The sequence below is a fragment of the Zootoca vivipara genome, chromosome 5 (assembly GCF_963506605.1).
Source record: "Zootoca vivipara chromosome 5, rZooViv1.1, whole genome shotgun sequence".
NCBI lineage: Eukaryota > Metazoa > Chordata > Lepidosauria > Squamata > Lacertidae > Zootoca > Zootoca vivipara.
In genome coordinates this window covers 38439849-38453893 of record NC_083280.1, presented here as the reverse complement: position 1 = coordinate 38453893, position 14045 = coordinate 38439849, and the positions used below count along the sequence as shown (strand labels likewise).

The window sequence follows — 14045 nt, the reverse complement described above, 5'->3', positions numbered from 1 at the left end:
GCGGCATGGAGTAAGGAAAAGGCTAAGAAAATAACATAGCTCAGGGCACAGGCTTAGCAGGTTCCAGGCTCAGTCCTTGACATCTGACTGAATTTGCCTGAGACCCTGGAAACCTGTTGCCAGCCAGAGCAGACAATGTTTGATGGACAAACAGTTTGAACTAGCATAAAGAAGTTTCCCATGTTCTTATGTCTTCATTGTGAGGAGACTAGAGGCAAAAGACCCATCACCTTTTCTGTCCCTTGTTCATCATGTTCCAACTTCTCCCCCTATGGTGCATAAGGCTGGTATTCCAGCACAGGACAGCATCATTCCTGCTAGCCCATCCCGTGCTGTGAGGTCAGAGACAGTTTCCCCAAACAGGAAAGAGAATCAAACCGAAAACACACAGAGGTTTGGTTCATTGATTTCTTTTAATGTACTTCTAGAAGTCACAAAGCTGTGGCACGGACAAATACAGGCAACACAGGACACTGAGTTCACAGAAGTGTATTGGGAAGAGTACGCAAAACGAGTGCCACCATTGCAGCTCTGGCCAGGAAGATGGCTCAGTCAGACAGCGTGGAGAAGAGGGTTTTCCCATGCAAATCCAAGACACGCTGGGCAACCCCAGCCCAGCATTCAGACATGCTGCCATGTCCTGGTTGGCATGCATCACCCCAGTGAGGGAAGGTGGGGCAGGGGAAGAGAGGAGCTGCTCCACTGCTTACTGCTACTTTGCAGTATGCCGCCGACATACTTCTGCTAGACAAGATCTTTGTGCTGGATGTTAACATGATAGCGGCAGAAGTTATTGGTCCCAAATCAGACCCATCAGTTGTCTTACAGCACTCCCCAAGTTGGGGAGGCACTTGGGGACCTCACATTCTCTGTGAATCCCATCTAAGGGACACACACACCCCTTTCTGGACTCCTGCAATCTCCATGGCACCAGGCCCAGAATGAATCTAAAACCAATCCCCATTGTCCATCTGATTACTTAGTACATGATTCTTAAAATAGTGTCTGAATAAAAGAGTAGCCTGGGAAACAGGGATGGATCCTTTCTGGAGTGAATGTGCTGCCTGAAGTGAATAGGCTCCAAAGAGGGAGCCATGGATAGAAGAACGCCCACCCTCTTAGGCAGTGAGGAGTATACAGCAGTGGGTATGGAGTGATTCTACAATGTCAGCCAGGCTTGCCTCAGTCACACTCCTGCAGGCTCACAGTGGCACCAGCACTGCACTCAAAAGGCATGAGAAGGCCAGAGGAAGGGAAGGGGGGGGGAGTTGTGTGTGTGCAGGGAAAAACAATGGAGAACTAGTCAGTAGAAGAGAAGATGGCAGCTAGAAGCCCTTCTCGATGCTGAGCGTGCGACGGGTGACATGCTCAATTTTCCCAGACACATATTCAGTCAGGCTGATCTGGTAGTGGGCCAACATCTTCAGCATAAGGCGCAGGTTCAGCCACCATTGCTCCTTGGGGAGCCTGTGCCTGCAAGAAAGGAGGGGGGGGGAAGCGAAGTCAGCACCAGGGTTCAATCTGAGGTGGGGCTCAGCCCTGGAATGTGTGATGTCGTTAGCAATAAAAAGAGCAGCTCTGTGCACCTGTGAAGTCAATTCCCCTCTCCTAGTTGGGGGAATTCAAATCTTAGCAAACTGCAACAGGAATTGACCCCAATCTCTACCTCCCAGAGGGATGTACAGACCAGATTCTGTGCTGAACTTCACAACACAGAAGGCTCAAAAAGTGTAGCAAAATGCGTATTTTACGATAAGGTATAATTACAAGTGTGTACTTTGACGGGAAAAGCTTTCAGCAATTTGTATGTTGTGGGGAAAAGACATCCAAATATACATATTTAAACACTATTTAAACATTTTCTCCTGAAGTTTTTTTAAAACTCCAAGAGATTAATGCAGAAATGGGAGGGGATATGGCTGAACATGTGAAACTGACAGATCGGAAATAGACCGGCCCGCCCATATCCCTGTTCACAGGCAGCCTCCACCCATCTGTGCCTGTGGAGCATATCTTAAGTAAGAATTTATCAAGGGAGAGGCAGGCAAGGAACTCGCCCAGCTCACTTTTATGCTCAATATGCTAAATTCTGAACATTTGACTCCCCAGAGGGACGAAAATGTCCCCACTGGCAAACAAGTCACAAGGCTGGCCAGCAAACAGAGAGTACCTCACCATTTCCCAAAATATCTGGGCACTTTCCACTTCCCTTAGAAAGCAAGCACAAAACAGAGCTAAGAGAACTGGAGTTAACGCCTCACAGCCTCTCTGCCCACCAGTCCTTTCCATGAAAAGCACTGGCAGGAAGTGTCCTCCCTGCTCCCAGAATCTCACATTCCGTGACTCAGATGGCAAAAGAGGTGCCTACTTACTCAAAATCTGTGACTTTCTTGAGCTCGGTCACAGGGCTAAATGACACAGCCTTCCTCTTCAGGCCTATCACACAGGCAGAATCGGCAGAATTGGCAAATACCCGGCCTGTGGAAACAGAGAGGACTTTTACATGTGGTGCTGAGCAATTCTGACGTCAACCATACTTGAGAAGGCCTGGATGTGGCTATCCTGGTGTGCTTCGGCAGAGAGCCAGTAGCTATAGAGGCTCCTGGAACCCCAGCAAGTCAACAGGACTCAAGAACATTAGTTCCATACTGTTTTCAATGACTATGGGCACACACTGAAATGCTGGTCTTGTGAGCAGTCCCCACAGAGCACTCAGTGGCTTCAAAGCACAAGCACAGCACACCAAGGAGGCCTCACTTTAGGATGGCATCCTCCTCCTGGGTACAGGCAAGGTGCTTCAAATTACAAGGGTTCCCTGGGGCGCCACCCTGCACAATCCTGGCTAGGCCCTGGCAGGGAACGGACCATCTCTCATGGTAAGGGGGAAGGCACATGTGCACAGCAGCCTCCTGGCATTTGTCCCTTACTGAAGGAGCAGTGGTGCTTCACCCGACTCCCTTAATCCCTCTGCTTGGTTGATTAGCAACCGTAAAAGTGGTTGACAGGCAGATGGAGGCATGGCGCATAAGACGTTCACCTCATTCTGCCAAAGTTCTCCTGAGGATCTTCCCTATTACAAAACACCGGGGTGAATGTTTTCCGTTCCCAAGGTGATCCTCTCTGAACATACCCTTGCGGTAAACTTCCTTCAACTTCTCCGACATCCACAGTACAGATTTCACACCCAGCTTGGTGCCGTAGTTGCGGTCAAAGGGGGTTGGGGCACCTCCCTAGAGACAGAGACAGGGAAATGAAGGCAGAGCCCAAAGGGTGGCCATGCCACTCCTGCTGCAAGGGAGGCCCAGCTGTTCTTCTGCTGGGGCCATCCCACTGAGCAGCCATTTTGCATGCCTCTTCTGCAAAATGAAGATAGTTCAATGAAAACTAAACAAAAAACCCCGGTCAGCTGAAAGATGGAAAACAGGGCTTTGGCATGTACCCTACTGCCCTGAATGGAAGAAGGAGCTGATGAGTGTTTTCATGCAAGACAAAAAGTATTCCAGTTACAAACTCTCAGTTACAAGCTCTGCTGTTTTCCCCAGTTAATATCTGCCTCTCCACCACTAATCTTTTAATCCATTAGAAGCGACTTAGCCTGACACTGCCTTGTGGCTACCCAATATGTAGCCCCACTTGCCTGTTGGAGGTGGCCTAGGACGTTGATCCTGCAGTCAAATATTCCTTTCCCTTCAGAGGAGTATAAGTTGTAGAGGAACTCGGTGGTATAGTGCTCGTGGCACTTCTCGTTGCTAAGAAGACAGCAAAAGGGAGAAAGCACTTTAAAACACAGGCAGCTGCCTAATAATACCAAGTCAGACTCTCAGTTCATCTAGCTCAGTGCTGTTGACATGTGACAAGCAGTGGATCTTCAGGGTTTCAGGAAGGAGCATTTCCCCAGCCCTGGTGGGAATCGAACCTGGGGACTTTTGCATGAAATCTATGTGCTTTACCTGCTGAGCTACAGCCCCTCCTTCCCTTTGATTCACTAAGTGAGTATGACTGTATCTCTCACAGAAAATACAGCATAGAAAGCACCCCAGGGCCAACTGATTTAAAATGCTGAAGCCCTCGGTGGTGGAGTCTTGTGTTTTTTTATACACTGGCTTTTTCCATACAAGACCTTCTGCCCTCTGATTTCATAAGGAGGGCCCTGCTTCAGGTTTCATCCCCTGCTCCAAAACAAGAATAAAGGGTGGGGCTTTCTTGGTTAGAAATCCAATGAAACACACCAGGGCCACTCATTCTTGATCTTGTTTCAGTGACTGGTTCCTGATTGTATGCTGCATTTTTATCGGGTTTTTCAGGACATACGTTTTAGCTTTTAAAAATATTTTCTGAGGTTCTTAATTCTGCAGACAGACTTTATCTTAACTCCCAAACAAGGGAAAGACAGTTTTTGGAAAGAAAAATCAAAACGAAGTGAGTTTGTTTGCACAAGTTAACAACACCAGGGATAAGAGCTTTGGAGAAGAGTCCTTTATGATCCAAGAAGTGTGCGGGATTGAACGTTCTTAATGTTTTGCTCTGCCAGGACTACACAGGGAACTAGGTTTCAGGCAAATGCTTACAAAATTTAGACAAAGGAAGCAGAACTAAACCAGTGACAGTGTAGCCAGCTACTGAGCACATGCAAAACCATTCTCTCCCCCGTACTAGCCTTGCACTTGAGGAATCTCCTCTGCCCTTTTCCCACAGGACTGCGGTAGAATCCATCAGATCTCCATCCCGGCAGGGAGCCAAGCCCAACCTCATCACAATTCTAAACCATCCATCTCTTTTCTGTGTTTCAGAGGTTTCTAGGCTGCAATTCCTTTATTTGTGCTGAGTCACTATTCACCCATGCTACAGAGATGCAAGTCTTGGCAGTACTCCAGGGTTTGGGTCAGCAGTCACAGAGAACAGTGCCAACCCTGTGATCCAGGAGCAGGTGATGGCATCCTGCACTATTAGCTGGTGCTTCCCATAGTTCAGAGGCAGTGAACCAGTGACCCCCAGCTCCCATCATCCCTGAGCATTGACTGGGACTGCTGGGAGTTGTGAGTACAGGATCATTTAGAGGGCCACAGATGCTCCTCTCACAGATCTTGTACAGCATAGTACACTCCCTCTGCTGAGCACATCACTTGCTCCCTCATTTCTTGAAGGAGACAGTCTGAAAAAGACAGTCTGATGAACCCATTTTGAGCCCCAAATCTCTTTATGGTTTTTTCAGCCACCATCTCAGCCTTTTTAAAAGAGCTGCTGCCATAGCATTGGCACACTGAATATAAAACTGTGCATTCAAAAAGCTACAGAGATATAAGTTATTTCAATCCCAGATGACACTGAAGATTTCCATCTCCTTCAAGAACTGAAGCAAAGCCATTTCAGAGCCTTTTCCGCAACTCACCGCAATACTAGGCCTCTCTGAATGTCTGTTTTCATTTTGTCAGTTAAATGTTCAACATTTGCCTGGAAAGACACAAAGACCAATCGTTTTCATTGGAACAAATTTTGCTGATTCAAGAGAAAACTAAGCTCTTCAGAAAAAGGAAGAAGGAAATGTCACTTCTGAGCTACAGAGAGAATGAGATTAGATAAGACTATAAATGCTTTGCTCACGTCTGACTGTGTTAGAATCAACAGTCATTAAGTGCAACGAACAAGTGAAAAGAAAAGGTTAACCAGGAGGGAAACAGAATGTTTTAGCAACTTAAATAATCTTGGTCACTGTTGTTCTTGATAGCAACACATTTATATGAACAACAGTTGCTGCATTTGTTCCATTGAGATCAGTGTAAGTCAGTCAGCCTTCCCCAATCTGGTGCCCTGCAGATGTTACTGGACACCAACTCCCATCAGCCCTAGCCAGCCTGGCCAATGAGCAGGAATTATGGGAGTTGTAGTCAGAAATATCTGGAAGACACTAGGTTGCAGAAGGCTGTCTTCAAGTAAACCATTTTATAGCTTGAGTGTATTCATTGCTAGCAAAGATGGCAAAGGCAAAAGGCTCCCCTCAGAACAAGAATGGGGGGGGGGGAAATCAGAGATGGAATAGTCAAGCTTGGAGAAGTGGTCACATTTGATGATATCCTGCTCTTGTTTTATGATCAGGAGTTTGCTAGCACAAATGTTTGTACAAGGCATGTCTAAGGAGAGGGGAGATTGTTGCATTAAGCAAGCAAAATGCTTGCCTGATGTAACAGAGCTACTTTGAATTCCACCCTGACTTTTCTTGGGCTTTGGAGCCAAAATTTGCTGTAGCGGAAAAGGGTGGCAGAGGGATAATTCATTCTGCCTCTTTTTTAATTTACCCTGTAAAAGGAGAAAGACAATGGGCATCGCCACCACAGGTAGTCCAAATATCTCCTCTCTCTTTCAGCCAGTTCATCTCACCTACACTTCCAATATCCAGATAAGTTACAGGATTCATTGGGAACATTTCAGTCTTCTCACAGATGGAACATGACTTATGTAAGAAAGGATGTCTGCACTTTATAGAACTACATATGTAATTTAGGTCTTGCTTTTTCAAATATTGTTTAATAATAGCAATTATTATTATTATTATTATTATTATTATTATTATTATTATTATTATTACCCTGCCCTCCCCAGCCAAAACCAGGCTCAGAGCAGCTAACATAATATGTATAACACATTAACATAAAATCAGACAATCAATTAAAACACATCCAAAAATCAGATCAGGATCAGAATAAAATCCAATCAGATGGCAACCCACAGAACTGTTTGTGCTGAACTTAAATGAGCCAGTGAGAAAAACTGGGAGGCCACTTTCATGCAAGTTCTTATGAAAGGGGAGGGCTGTAACATGAAGTACACAAATCAATAACAACTTATAGGTTCCTGATAAGCATTGATTTGAAGTTTGGAATTTTTTTCTCAACCAGGATTCATCTTCTTTTCCATATTCCCTCCTCATCCACCCCCAATCATCAGCCAGTCGCCTGCCCTTTGCACATTTGACAAACCCTGGGAAACCATCTTTCTCTGCCACCTCACGGCATTCAAGCAGCACTTCACCGCGCACGTAACACACATGCTCAATTCTGCCACCAGCACACCTTTAAGTCGTGAATGGTGAAGGGATCTTCGTAGACGTAAGCAGCATCAGCTCCTGTTGCAATGCCAGTCACTGTAGACAAGTAGCCGCAGTAACCACCCATCGTCTCCACAATGAATACACGTCTTTTTGTGCCAGAGGCGGACTGCTTGATGCGGTCACAGCTCTATAGATCGGGAAGGAAGGAAAAGGATGCTTAGTTGCCCAGGTGTTAAGCAGAGTTTCTGTCTACCATTCTGGGGCAGGTGTAGTTATACCTGCTCTGTATTACTCCCCTGCTCCACCTCCTGCCTCCTCTATCTTTCTTGCCAACATTTCTGATATATGCAATAGAAATACATTGATGAAAGACAGGTTACATAATTCATCTCCCCGCGTGCCTAGTTCCCGACATTCTGTGGCTGCTGGCTGGATAGACCCATCTTACCTCCATGGCAGCATTGACAGCTGTATCGGAACCCAGGCTGAAGTCAGTGCCCGGGACGTTGTTGCTGATGGTGGCTGGAATCACACACATAAGGATGCAAAGCTCATCATACTGCCCACGTGCTTCCACCAATTGTAGTACTCCCTCATATGCCTGCAAAAGACAAGAGCGGCAGAAATGTAAGCCACATACCGAAGCCTAAGCACTGGGCTGCAAGAAGTACAAGATAAAAAGAAATTTTACACCTATTGAACATCTTAAATCAAAATTTCGATCGACTCTCTTGAGCTGGGTAGGAGTCATGACCTTGAAATGAACCCTTGGAAACTGGGTATCTATCAGTCCAGAGGTATTTTTGATACATAGTCATTTAAAGCATATGTTTACTAAACAGGATTGCAATTGTTGAAACAAAAGGTACTATGAAAAGAGACCCAAAAGTGACTAACTCTATAGATCTCACTATATACTATATTTAACTTAGTCCGTCATAACATGGTTTTTATTGGCTGTTTCCCAAGGGTCGAAAGGCAGGAGTAGGGGAAGGAGGATGGTCAGGGGGTGGGGAGAAAAAGGAAAACTCATATCTGTAGTACATGATGGGGGTGGAGTTTACAGGAAGGCCTTGGTGTGGGGAAGAAGGGTTTCTGTATATAACAGTTTTCGTTCTTTGGTGGCTGGGGGGAAGAGAAAGGAGGAATTGGGGAAGCAGCAAGTGGAACTGGCAGGGGAGTGGTTAAGGTGGTATTTGGAGATATGATGGGGAATATGGGAGGGTTATTTAGGTGATGAGTGGAAGAAAGCTGGAAAGGAGGAGGAATTGGGATGGGGAAGGTGGAAGTGGATGGGGTTAAAGGGGGCATGTGCTCTATGACTGAGCTGCAGCTCAATGTGGGTATAATTCCAGCCTTGCAGTCTGTCTACACACTGAAGTACCAACATCAGTGCAATCATGCCTGGCCCAGCTTTTTAGGAAAAGGAGAGAGGCATTTCTCATTCAAATCTGAAAGTGTCCAATGAACTTCTCCACACCTCAAATCCTCCAACAACCAGCAATGCATGGATGTTAAATTTCCGGACATTTTCAACAATCTTTTCCATGCATGTCTTGGGAAGAGTTCTGGCAAAACAAGAACAAAACAAGCTGTTAGAAAAGCTGCATCACAATGCCTGCCTCTTCCTGCTTTACTGAACCTGCTTTAGAATAGGATTGTCTTAGCACAGTGAAGGAAAAGAGAGGAGACGCCAATTCCATGAAGCAGGCAAAGAGATCCTTTGAAATCTTCCACATTTAATTTGCTGCATTACTTTCCAAGTAACAGCATAAAGGCAAGATAGGGCATGCACCAACGGCCAGCCTTTGATAGGATATGTTCTTTGCCAAGGGAGCAGAGACAGACAGGCTCACTCCCACAAACTGGCAAGTGCAAGTCATTTAGGAACAATGTGCCCTTTGTATTGCTTCCTGCAGAATGAATGGCCTACTGACCAGCAAGAGGAAACATGCTTATTAACCCAACTTCCTCCCACTTTGGCCATGCTAACAATTGAAGAGTACAGTCCAGATACTCTGGAAGACTCTTATGTTCAGATAAGAGGAGAATAGGAACTTAACCAGATAGCTCATAAAGGTCTGTGGTCAGTCTTCACCTGCAGAACTAAGCAGAAACGAGGCTGTCTATGTGAGGGAACATACAGTGGCACCTCTGGTTGTGAACGGGGATCCGTTCCGGAGCCCCGTTCACAACATGAGCAGTACGTAATCCGCATCTGCGCTTCTGCGGGTTACGATTTGGCGCTTCTGCACATGACATCATTCGACACTTGTGCGCATGCGCGAACTGCCGAACCTGGAAGTAACCCGTTTTGTTACTTCCGGGTTTGGCGCATTCGTAACCCGTGTTGTATGCAACCCACAGCATTCGTATCCAGAGGTATGACTGTAATCCTGGCAGTTCACATAGCAGGTGGTTACTTCAGTTGCTACTTATCACACTCCCTTAAGAAATACTGCACAAGTGAAGCAGGGTCAGTACAGGAAAGGGCAAAGGCGTAACATGCAAAACTGTTACATTTGCAATGGCCTTGTAAATGATTTGCAAATGAGTTCATGCTTGCAACCTGTGACTGTTCCAGCTATACAGTCTCTGCAATGGGATACAGCAGTGGTCAGCAAACTTTTTTTGGGAGGGGGCCAGTTCACCATCCCCCAGACCTTGTGGCAGGCTGGATCGCGCACACGTGCACACCCAGTGGAGGGGGCTTCTCTCTCTCCCCCTCTCCCCCAGCCCCTCCCCTCCTCCTACCTACCTATGGCGCTGCCGGTGCAAGGGCTGGCTGGCTTCGGAGAGGCGCTGCACTATGACAGCCACGGCTGCTGTGCCTGCCCTTGTGAACAGCAGAGGCTGGTGGCGGCAGCGGTGGGACGAGCAGCCCAAAAGGGCTGGCTGGCTCCGGAGAGTCGCTGCCCAAAATGGCGCTCAGCCCAGCCCCCTTCCTCCTCTACACAGGGCAGGGAGAAGGGCGAGAATCCAGGAGGAGGGAGGGAGGAGATGCCACGGTGTGTGAGAGGGAGGGGGGAAATGGCGCCCCCCCAAAAAAAATGGCGGCGCAGAAAAAAAATTAACGAAGGAATCCACACGATCCACAGACCGTCCGCGGGCCGGATCCTGAGGGCAACTGGACCGGATCTGGCCCGCGGGCTGTAGCTTGCTGACCCCTGGGATACAGCAACAGGATATACAGGGAAATTATCTGTTAAGCCGACACAGTACAGCTGAGACCGAGGACTGTAAGGAGACAAATCTCTGGAGGACTGAATTCCACAGGGATTCTTGACTGGTGAAACAGTCCAATGAAACTTGTGTCTGTAGCAGATCTGGTTTTGCATTCATTATCAGTTTAAATAAACCAGTTATTGTAGAGGCCGCATGCACTTTATGGCAAGAGTCAACTGGTGAACATTATCCAAATTCATACTTGGAATACACATTTTAAGTTCCTCTGCATGCACGCAAACCCCATCAAGTTTCAGACGCAATCATCACCATTGCCATCACATTTCAAACCCTCACAAAATTTCAGAGCCCACAGGAATAAATGGCAAGCTCAGTAGGTCCCTCTGTCGTGTTTAATAGAAAGGAGAGCAAGTTGGATGAGATAATGCTTCCTGCATGATGGGACTCAAGTCTCACGACATTATTATGCAAACCCAAGAGTTTGCAACATTTAAGACTCACCCTTCCTAACATTCCACTACTTGATTATCAACCTAAAGCAGGGGTGGGAATCTTTTTTGGCTTCACCAATGGAATCCTTATTAGGTTCTGCCTTGTGGGTCAAATTTGACAGGTGGATGGGGTCACTTACCTATCAAGCATGTGGCATCATTATGACATCACATGACTGACAGGTGGGCAGGACTGCCCAATTGTCAAAAATCCCTTTCACCCCAATATTAAAGGCGGAGGGCAGGAAAAGGCTTCCAAAAGCCTTTGCAGACCTCCCTAACCTTAAGTGAGTCTGGGGACTTAAAAGGGAAGCGGGGGAGGAACCTTGCAAAAGCCATTGCGAGCCTCCCACTTCAAGACTTGCAGCATGTGGGTGGCCTATAAAGAAATGAGAGAATGAAGCATGGCAATTCCACATTGAATAACTATTTTGGAAGCCCTCCAAATGAGACAATGAAGAATTGGCAAAGGAAGTGGGAAGCAGAAAATATTATGTTTGCTTATCGTACAGCACCAAAACATTCAGGAGAGGGAGATAAAGCATTCTATGAGAGAGAAATAAAATCATCAAAGGGCCATGAACTAACAATAATAAAGGATCTTGTAGAGATAATACAGGAGCATGATGACTGTCCAAGAAGTTCAGGCATGCACTTTCCATTTCCAACAGCTGAAAAAATAAGATAGAAGCTTGGCAATTTTAGGTTTGCTTCAAAGAAATGAAGAAGACAAATGACACTGGAATGTTAAAGGGGGAAAGTGCCTATGGAGAAAGTTGGTTATGAGATGATCATGGTAAGAAAAGAATATAGAATAGCAAAGGAAGAGTACATAGAAAAACTGACTGTCATAAGTTTGGTATGTTATCAAGAGACCTTTCAGAGAAATATGTTGATATATTGACAGTGGCCAGCAATTTTTAAGAATAAATCATACAGGAAAAACAATCACACAAACAATTAATTTCTACAACTGGAAGGCAGAGGCAAGATAAGCTGCAGGCGGAGAATTCTTAAATTACAATAGTTCTGTAATAAATTAAGCAGTGATACATCCCTGATCACCTTCATGAAAGGTCGGGAAAGGTTTGTTCTGTTTTAGGTGAAGGACAATAATGTGAAACTGCTATGCTATGCTATGCACCCCGAGACAATAATTCCATTTTAGAACAAAAGATCCCTAGGATGGAGTGCCAGATTGCATGTGAGAATTGTGGGCTTGCATGCTCACTACACACTATGTAACAGGTACCGACCTTTTGGAAGGTTTTACCTGTATCGTTGTGCCCTCTTTGAACTCGGTCCTGCAATTTCTCCCCATCTGCAGAGAACCACTCTGTGGGCTGTCACATCAACTTACCTTTTGGTCCCCAGCATGGATCCTCCACGCCCTAGCCAGCCTGCAACATCGTGCCAGCCCACCTCTCGGATCTACGAGAGGAAACATTTAATTAGACCTCTTATGATTCGCCCAGCTATTCCCAACTGCATCGCACCAGGTTGTCTTCCAAACCTTGGATTTGAAAGTGAAAGCAGCGTGGTTTAAAAGAAGATCAAATTGATATTTTGTTTCCTGTTACAACAAACTCTGCCTCACCTCCCGCCCTTCCAATCAGAAATTCATAAGTCATGGTGCCAGTTTTGCAGCAGAAATGACAGCTGGAGTTCCAAATGAATGTTGCCCTGTAGATGTTCTAGTTTACAAAGAAATGAGAATGACTAGTAGTCCGACAGGAGGGAGGACCTCCTCCCTTCCAATTAGAGAGACTCACCTGTCCTTTGCTCAAGCCTTCAAAGCCATCATTCACCACATACATTGTGTGGCCTTGGCAGATCCCAACGCGCACAGCTGACCGGACTGCTGCGTTCATGCCGGCTGCAGGGGCTCCCACATTCAGAATGGCAATATTGAAATTGCTCTGCCCGGAAGAGAAACGGATAATAAACAGCTGGAAGAAGTCATTGTCAGCACTCAAGAGGGTGCTGGGAGACCTTAGGACAGGCATCCCCAAACTGCGGCCCTCCAGATGTTTTGGCCTACAACTCCCATGATCCCTAGCTAACAGGACTAGTGGTCAGGGATGATGGGAATTGTAGTCCAAAACATCTGGAGGGCCGCAGTTTGGGGGTGCCTGCCTTAGGAGGTACCTCTGCTACAAAGCAAGCTATGTAAGAGGGCATTGTGCAACTTCCTTGTCCTACAATACTTCAGGTAAGTCTTTTGAGGGCTTCAGAGAAGATAATGAGTAGCCTCGGCTGAGATGTGCCTCACTTCCTTGCATAACCATCTAAAGCAACTTTTCATACCAAGCAGGCCGCAAGGGTACTTCGTCACAGAACCCACGGGCTGCACATTGCTTTGCTGCGGCGACGGGGGGGGGGGAGCTAGGCCACAATTTGACACCCCCTCTCAGTCCTTGCACTGCCTTCCCAAAACTGGCTAAGTGAGGCACCGGTCTTTGGGAAGGATCTGCGAGGCTCTGGCAGGGTCCTAGAGTCTTCTTCCCACAGCTGGGAAAGCACTACCTACGATTTGGGAAGGAGGCAGGGGGACTGCATTTCCTTCCCAAAGCCCGGAGCCTCACTTACCCAGCTTTGGGAAGGTAGCATAAGGGCTGGGGGGGCATCAAATGTTGCTGAGGGCTGCCAAAAAAGGCCACACATTGGACTACCCAGATCAAAAGACATGACAGGAAGACCATATATCAACATAACAGTTACAGTTCGCAAAATCTTTGCCTAACTTGGCTGTAGAAGAGGGTCAAGTTTTTCTATGGGTCCTCCACCCTGTGCAAGGAGTTCAGAGCTCTATATAGCAGCAGCAGCATTGGATCCTACTTCCACCTTCCCTCTCCATCTCTTTGCGACCTCTGTTCAGGCAGCTCAGGGAGTCAGGCATGGCACTGCTGCCTATGTCCTTGGGATGAAGCACACATGAGGGCTGTTGGCATTTCCTGCAGAAACCAGAGGTTGCTTCTGCATTCCTTTGTTTGACCCTTGAGCAAAACAGGCCAAGATCCTTTTCCAGTACAGATGGCAGCTCTTTCCTGGTCTGTAAGGTTACATCCGACCTCTATAGAGAAAGTCTGGACATGCAAGCAACTGTTTTGAGGCTGCAAGCATCTGCAAATGGGAGGGGGAGATGCCCAGGAGACAGCACTTCTTTCATGACTGTACTCAGCTGGAAACCTTTATTGGATATACAGTGTGAATTCTAGCATACACAGTGATTACATGAAAGGGAAGACATTGTTTTTACTGTCTGTGAAAATAGAATGCAAGTGCAATTTGTGAACATTTTTTAAACCTTGCATTGTATCCAA

At 46.5% G+C, this 14045-nt stretch overlaps 1 protein-coding gene across 1 annotated transcript in view; it reads right to left on the bottom strand.

Annotated features, from left to right (window-relative positions):
- Nucleotides 1-209: 209 nt before the first annotated feature.
- PFKL (phosphofructokinase, liver type) overlaps nt 210-14045 on the bottom strand; it is a 41346-nt gene continuing 27510 nt past the window's right edge. The window contains exons 13-22 of the mRNA XM_060274597.1: nt 12495-12641; nt 12083-12153; nt 8526-8613; nt 7494-7646; nt 7068-7232; nt 5390-5451; nt 3634-3749; nt 3131-3226; nt 2373-2478; nt 210-1473 (exon numbers count right to left, since the gene is read on the bottom strand). Of these exons, the coding sequence (XP_060130580.1) occupies nt 1326-1473; nt 2373-2478; nt 3131-3226; nt 3634-3749; nt 5390-5451; nt 7068-7232; nt 7494-7646; nt 8526-8613; nt 12083-12153; nt 12495-12641 (1152 nt within the window). The 3' untranslated portion in view covers nt 210-1325. The remainder of the gene's footprint in view (nt 1474-2372; nt 2479-3130; nt 3227-3633; nt 3750-5389; nt 5452-7067; nt 7233-7493; nt 7647-8525; nt 8614-12082; nt 12154-12494; nt 12642-14045) is intronic.